Raw genomic sequence first — 7,871 nt, forward strand, 5'->3', positions numbered from 1 at the left:
TTCCAAGGTTGAGATGACAAGGGCATATTCTGAAAAGTTCCGTTACATATCATTTCTAAGAATAGTACTTACATTTACTAAGAGTGTGCTTACCATTGTTGGGACCAGTGGTGTGATGAAGGGTTTATTTATTTATTCTCAGTCGCACAGAAAAGATCAATACTATTACGGATAAATCCAAATATATTTTTCATATGTGTATGTATGTGTGTACATATGTGTATGTATGTTTGTATGTATGTATGTATGTATGTATGTATGTATGTATGTATGTATGTATGTATGTATGTATGTATGTATGTATGTATGTATGTATGTATGTATGTATGTATGTATGTATGTATGTATGTATGTATGTATGTATGTATGTATGTATGTATGTATGTATGTATGTATGTATGTATGTATGTATGTGTATATGTATGTATGTATGTATGTATATATGTATGTGTCTGTCTGTCTGTCAGTATGTCTGTCTGTCTGAATGTATGTATGTATATATGTATGTGTCTGTCGGTCTGTCTGTATGTCAGTATGTCTGTCTGTCTGTCTGTCTCAATGTGTGTATGTATATGTGTGTTAGTAGGCATGTATGTATGTATGTATGTGTATGTGTGTGTATGTATATGTGTGTATGTATATATATATGTAGGCATGTAAACACACAACACAAACAAGAAGATATAGAGGAGGAGGAGGAAGAAGAAGAAGAAGAACAACAACAACAAAACACCCCAAAATCACTGCCAGGAAACTATGGTACGAAGGTAACCACTTACAGCTTCCCCAATGAGAACAAAACTCTTGCTATTACCAACAGTTTTATTGATGTTTCTACATCACAGGTGAATGCAGATTCTGCTTATGCACACTTGATGTCCGCTGGCATCATTTTGTCCACCTCGTCACACTGGCGTTTGTCCACAGGACTCACCCTGTTCTTAGGGTCACCGCAGTAGGTGTTCTTGAAACGCTGTGGACAGGAGAGTGAGTGAGTGAAATGGATATCCAGTGTTATTTGGGTAGTAATCAAATGTATAATACATACATATTATAATGTTATCAAATCTGAAAGTCACACAGGTTATCAGCGTTTAATAAGAGATTCCAACCCACGACTAAAGGGATAAAGCAGAGTGAGTGGATATTGCTTTACGCCACTTTAAGAACAGTCACGTTCACCCGGGACGGGGTAGACGAACAGATGGCTTTTCACAAAGGAAGTGGACCGATGTGGTGAGTGAGCACTTCAACTTTTGGCCCGTGGGAAAGTTTTCGATATGGACGTTTGTGTTCATAAAATTTGTGACAGTATCAGGCATCATGAAAATACAGCTCTAGTACTGGAGAGGGATGTTGACAGGAAGCGTGAGCATCACTCTGGTTTTAATGGACTACATGTAATGACTTCCGATATCAATTCATAATAACTAGATTTGTAAATTAACTGAACTTTGTTTGAAGTATTCACGATATCGAATAGCAAGACTTGTCTGTTTAGATACTTACAGTGTACTGCATCATTAGGAAGTCGGAATCGCTAATATCTGAAAAGAGATACAAATGTAAGAGAATGCTGTTGTACGTTTTAATCCCAGTAATAATTCCATCCTTCCTTTTCTCTACAGAAATGTTATTGTGATTAGCATCCCATGATTCAAATGTCAATGTCCCCCGCTGGATCATCAACATCGTCACGAGGCAAGGAGGTTGACTGAGTGTTAAAGTGGAAACTAGACATTTATAGTCAGTCATCATCTTGTCTCGGGTACATCAAACCACCAACATCTTCCTGAGGCAAGGAGGTTGACTGAGTGTTAAAGTGGAAACTAGACATTTATAGTCAGTCATCATCTTGTCTCGGGTACATCAAACCACCAACATTTGTCTGAGGCAAGGAGGTTGACTGAGTGTTAAAGTGGAAACTAGACATTTATAGTCAGTCATCATCTTGACTCGGGTACATCAAACCACCAACATCTTCCTGAGGCAAGGAGGTTGACTGAGTGTTAAAGTGGAAACTAGACATTTATAGTCAGTCATCATCTTGTCTCGGGTACATCAAACCACCAACATCTTCCTGAGGCAAGGAGGTTGACTGACTGTTAAAGTGGAAACTAGACATTTATAGTCAGTCATCATCTTGTCTCGGGTACATCAAACCACCAACATCTTCCTGAGGCAAGGAGGTTGACTGAGTGTTAAAGTGGAAACTAGACATTTATAGTCAGTCATCATCTTGTCTCGGGTACATCAAACCACCAACATCTTCCTGAGGCAAGGAGGTTGACTGCTGTGTTTAAAGTGGAAACTAGACATTTATAGTCAGTCATCATCTTGTCTCGGATACATCAAACCACCAACATCTTCTGAGGCAAGGAGGTTGACTGAGTGTTAAAGTGGAAACTAGACATTTATAGTCAGTCATCATCTTGTCTCGGATACATCAAACCACCAACATCTGTCTGAGGCAAGGAGGTTGACTGAGTGTTAAAGTGGAAACTAGACATTTATAGTCAGTCATCATCTTGTCTCGGGTACATCAAACCACCAACATCTTCCTGAGGCAAGGAGGTTGACTGAGTGTTAAAGTGGAAACTAGACATTTATAGTCAGTCATCATCTTGTCTCGGGTACATCAAACCACCAACATCTTCCTGAGGCAAGGAGGTTGACTGAGTGTTAAAGTGGAAACTAGACATTTATAGTCAGTCATCATCTTGTCTCGGGTACATCAAACCACCAACATCTGTCTGAGGCAAGGAGGTTGACTGAGTGTTAAAGTGGAAACTAGACATTTATAGTCAGTCATCATCTTGTCTCGGGTACATCAAACCACCAACATCTTCCTGAGGCAAGGAGGTTGACTGAGTGTTAAAGTGGAAACTAGACATTTATAGTCAGTCATCATCTTGTCTCGGGTACATCAAACCACCAACATCTTCCTGAGGCAAGGAGGTTGACTGAGTGTTAAAGTGGAAACTAGACATTTATAGTCAGTCATCATCTTGTCTCGGATACATCAAACCACCAACATCTTCTGAGGCAAGGAGGTTGACTGAGTGTTAAAGTGGAAACTAGACATTTATAGTCAGTCATCATCTTGTCTCGGGTACATCAAACCACCAACATCTTCCTGAGGCAAGGAGGTTGACTGAGTGTTAAAGTGGAAACTAGACATTTATAGTCAGTCATCATCTTGTCTCGGATACATCAAACCACCAACATCTTCCTGAGGCAAGGAGGTTGACTGAGTGTTAAAGTGGAAACTAGACATTTATAGTCAGTCATCATCTTGTCTCGGGTACATCAAACCACCAACATCTTCCTGAGGCAAGGAGGTTGACTGAGTGTTAAAGTGGAAACTAGACATTTATAGTCAGTCATCATCTTGTCTCGGATACATCAAACCACCAACATCTGTCTGAGGCAAGGAGGTTGACTGAGTGTTAAAGTGGAAACTAGACATTTATAGTCAGTCATCATCTTGTCTCGGATACATCAAACCACCAACATCTTCCTGAGGCAAGGAGGTTGACTGAGTGTTAAAGTGGAAACTAGACATTTATAGTCAGTCATCATCTTGTCTCGGGTACATCAAACCACCAACATCTTCTGAGGCAAGGAGGTTGACTGAGTGTTAAAGTGGAAACTAGACATTTATAGTCAGTCATCATCTTGTCTCGGGTACATCAAACCACCAACATCTTCCTGAGGCAAGGAGGTTGACTGAGTGTTAAAGTGGAAACTAGACATTTATAGTCAGTCATCATCTTGTCTCGGGTACATCAAACCACCAACATCTGTCTGAGGCAAGGAGGTTGACTGAGTGTTAAAGTGGAAACTAGACATTTATAGTCAGTCATCATCTTGTCTCGGGTACATCAAACCACCAACATCTTTCTGAGGCAAGGAGGTTGACTGAGTGTTAAAGTGGAAACTAGACATTTATAGTCAGTCATCATCTTGTCTCGGATACATCAAACCACCAACATCTGTCTGAGGCAAGGAGGTTGACTGAGTGTTAAAGTGGAAACTAGACATTTATAGCCAGTCATCATCTTGTCTCGGGTACATCAAACCACCAACATCTGTCTGAGGCAAGGAGGTTGACTGAGTGTTAAAGTGGAAACTAGACATTTATAGTCAGTCATCATCTTGTCTCGGGTACATCAAACCACCAACATCTGTCTGAGGCAAGGAGGTTGACTGAGTGTTAAAGTGGAAACTAGACATTTATAGTCAGTCATCATCTTGTCTCGGATACATCAAACCACCAACATCTTCCTGAGGCAAGGAGGTTGACTGACTGTTAAAGTGGAAACTAGACATTTATAGCCAGTCATCATCTTGTCTCGGGTACATCAAACCACCAACATCTTTCTGAGGCAAGGAGGTTGACTGACTGTTAAAGTGGAAACTAGACATTTATCGTCAGTTATCTCGGGAAGTGAACTACAAACGGAAGGATACACATTTTGAAAATATATCTTACTGAATGAAGTCGCCTGCCACACGCCTTTTGGCTGCCGCCAAAAGATGTGGCCATGTATCTGCCGTACTCTTCGGAGTAGCCGTACCGACACGAGAACCTGGTCACGAACTCCCATTGTTTACTGACACAAAGGTCATCTGTAGGTTAAAACGAAAAATATAATGTTTTTCACAAAAACGTATGCCACAGTTGTTTGGTTCTTCAAGTTCTCTTATCACCATCAAGATCACCGCTGCCATCAGCATTAGCATCAAACCTTACATTCTTAAGATTATCAAATATGAAATAAAGACATGTTATAATAGATACATGAAATACTGATATTAAATCTGTTCTTGAGCTATCAAGATGCGCTAAAAGGTTAATCTTTACAACGCAAGATCTTATGAAAATGAAATGAAACGCAAAATCGAACTCAGTATATTTTGAAAACAGATTCGCAAACGGTACATTATCAAATCGTTTGTTGTATTTGGTCATAGATGAAATACAAATCTTGTCATACCCCTTTTCAGGATGTTATTTTATGTTATGTTATCTTTGAAAATCTCTGGACTGGTCTGATTATTTTCATTTTCTTTGTACAACCTGTTGAGAACCTGAGGAATATGATATTTAAGATGTGACAATATTTTTAGCCGAACTATATAATGAAATACTATGAAAATGCACGTTGTCTGTCTCAACGAAAGACTATATATTGACCAGTAAATCATGTCTTCCTCTAAAGGCGGGATTCATTCACAAGGTCTGTACAATTTGAGAAAGTATAGCGATATCTTTACCAAACACAAAATGTAGAAGTAACGGTAAACATGTTATCAGACTTATTTCAGACGTTTCGAGGAATGTTTTCCTGATTATTTGACATGAGTGAGTGAGTGAGTGAATGAAGTTTTACTCCAGAAATGAACTTCACACATTGTACCCATGTGGGGAGTCGAATCGGACGAGCGACAGCTTTGACTTTGGCTATCCCTGCCTCTATTTAACACGAGCTTTCATAATATATTAGACGGTACAAAGTAAATGTCAACACATCAACATGGTTAGATATCAGCCTCAAATGACTTCACCATTGTTTCATATTTTTGCCATCTTTGGTTCTTGATCACGTCATAAGTCACGTCATATCCGGTAACATTCTCACTTTCCGGAGGGCTAAAAGATACACTGATATACAGTTATTTTACGGAGTGATTTTATTCAAAGGGGTCCCCTTCCCCCCATCCTTTCCCTTTCGGTTTCCGTCGGTGGCTAAACGAAACTTACCGTCGTAGTTGTAATTCAGAAGATCTTTGCCGATGTCACTGCCGTCCACTCTGCCGTCATCGTTGACGTCGTTGTCTTTCACAGCAGCACAGAATTTCCCCAACAGCATATCAGGGGGGTTGCAGGGCACGCTTCAAGAAACGACAGTTAGTGAAAGAATGAATGAGTCAAACTAGGTTTCTGGGGTTCTAACTTGGGGATGTTTAGTACACTCTTCAAAAAAAGAAACGGATATGTGTTTCCAGCAGTTCATTTCGATATATTTTGACAGCAATCCTCATTAAGACAATTCCTGTGTTTGAATCCCGTTACTCATGTCGTGGGTGTATTTCGCGCATGCGTATCCCAAAACGTGTTTGTAAGTGTTGGCCATAAAAAAGGAAAACGATACATGAAAATGCATGCAGAAAACGTTTTCCACGTAATGCACGTGCAACGTGTTGAACAGTAAAGACATCGACTATAAAAGGCCAAACCAAATTCATTATTTCGTCACGAAATTTACGACGTAAACGATGATAACAAATGCCGAGATTGAATGCTACTGACCGAAATATCGCCATTGGACGTTTGGAAGAAGGGAGTCTTAGTCTGCACTTGCAAGATGCTTCAACATCAACAACAGCACCATATCTCGATTATGACATCGGTTTACCCGCTTCAATTTGCCCCAAGATCGTCCATAAAGTGGAAGATCAAGAGTGACCACTCCTGCTCAGGACGCATTCACCCGGGTGTTTCACCTACGTCACCGATTTGAATTTCCGACCAAACCATCAGAAATCGTCTGAGAGAAGTGGGAATTCGAGCCAAATCAAAAGCTGGACCTGTCCTGACACGTCTATGCTGACAACGACGTGTCTAATAACTGGGCATCACATGGAACGCGTTTGGTTCAGCGATGAATTGCGTTTCCATCTGCAATGACGGGATGGGGGACCATGTGTCTATCGACGTCAACACGAACGTTTTGCCCCGAACTGCGTTCGACAGGTGGACAGCTTTGGTGGAGAAAGCGTCCTGGTGTAAGGAGCCATGTCCTACACGGGTAAATCAGAGCTAGTGGTAGTTCATGGCAATCTTACAGCAAATCGCTACATCGACCAAATCCTGCCACCTCATCTCCTCCCTCTTTTTAACAACAAGAGGGGGCTGTTTCAACACAACAACGCTCGACCCCACACAGTTCGTGTGCAAACGTCATTGTCCTTCCCTGGCCTTCCAAATCGCCTGACCTGAACCCGAACGAGCATCTATCAGACGAACTTGACCGACGCGTCCGTAAACGTCACTATCGTCCTCAGACACATGACGAGCGGATACTTTAACCATTAGACTACCCCACCGCTCCCAATAGTGAGTGAGTGAGTGAGTGAGTGAATGAGTGAGTTTTAAGCCGCTTTTAGCAATATTCCAGCAATATCACGGCTTCACTCATTGTACCCATGTGGGTAATCGAACCCGGATCATCGGCGTGACGAGCGAACGCCTTAACCACTAGGCAACCCTACCCCCCTCCCCTACACCTACCCCTACAACCACCACCACCACCACCACCCCATCCATCCCCACCACCCCACCCTACCCCGTAGTAGAGGTAGTAGTAGTAATAGTAGTATAGTTACAACGTATTTACAACAGTTTGCAAATCAGAATTACGGTCCTGGTGAAAGTCTTAATATACCTGGCGGCATCAAAGGTCCCACAGAAGAGAATGGCGAACGCGGCAAGTCGAAGCATTCTGAAAAAGAAAAACAGACTCAGGTGATGACGGTTGAATTTGCCAACAGAATTTCAAAATATCAAATTGTCACTGAGCATGCGATACACGACAAAGTAGTGGATGATGACACGAACACCAGTCAAATCAGTACACACTACATCTATCTGGAAGCTTAATTAGCAGGCAATAGTGAGGGTGGCCCTAAACTTTATATACCCTAAGTCTGAAAACGAAAAGAGTCATTACTCAGCACTGATGAATAAAGACCAAGTTGAATAGTGTAGTAAAATTCGGAAAAGTACGAACCTGTCTCAGTGCACTGGAAAACGACTCTAAATGTGGCCAGATCTGTCCCCGACTATTCAGCAGCAGTGTGTGTCT

The 7,871-nt window shown here is 41.3% G+C and overlaps 1 protein-coding gene and 1 long non-coding RNA gene across 2 annotated transcripts; both read right to left on the bottom strand.

Annotated features, from left to right (window-relative positions):
• Nucleotides 1–808: 808 nt before the first annotated feature.
• On the bottom strand, nt 809–1,572 carry LOC124290030. The gene is made up of 2 exons (XR_006901812.1): nt 1,510–1,572; nt 809–973 (listed from the first exon to the last, which is right to left on the bottom strand). It is a non-coding gene; the product is annotated as an uncharacterized LOC124290030 (long non-coding RNA).
• Nucleotides 1,573–1,657: 85 nt separating this feature from the next.
• Nucleotides 1,658–7,791, bottom strand: LOC124290017. The gene is made up of 5 exons (XM_046726700.1): nt 7,737–7,791; nt 7,452–7,508; nt 5,768–5,898; nt 4,496–4,632; nt 1,658–1,714 (listed from the first exon to the last, which is right to left on the bottom strand). Exons 2-5 carry the CDS (start codon nt 7,505–7,507, stop codon nt 1,658–1,660), a joined length of 381 nt encoding a protein of 126 aa, XP_046582656.1. The 5' UTR covers nt 7,508; nt 7,737–7,791.
• Nucleotides 7,792–7,871: the final 80 nt, after the last annotated feature.

Source organism: Haliotis rubra, unplaced genomic scaffold (genome assembly GCF_003918875.1).
Source record: "Haliotis rubra isolate DU_JTF1 unplaced genomic scaffold, ASM391887v1 Scf455, whole genome shotgun sequence".
NCBI classification, from domain to species: domain Eukaryota; kingdom Metazoa; phylum Mollusca; class Gastropoda; order Lepetellida; family Haliotidae; genus Haliotis; species Haliotis rubra.

Excerpts from the sequence above, each read along its gene's own strand:
- LOC124290017 (XM_046726700.1), bottom strand. The coding sequence starts at position 7,507 with ATGCTTCGACTTGCCGCGTTCGCCATTCTCTTCTGTGGGACCTTTGAT. Across the intron at positions 4,633-5,767 it reads TCTGAATTACAACTACGACG|ATGACCTTTGTGTCAGTAAA; the intron begins GTAAGTTTCGTT and ends TTTAACCTACAG. Across the intron at positions 1,715-4,495 it reads GTGGCAGGCGACTTCATTCA|TCAACCTCCTTGCCTCGTGA; the intron begins GTAAGATATATT and ends TTTAACACTCAG.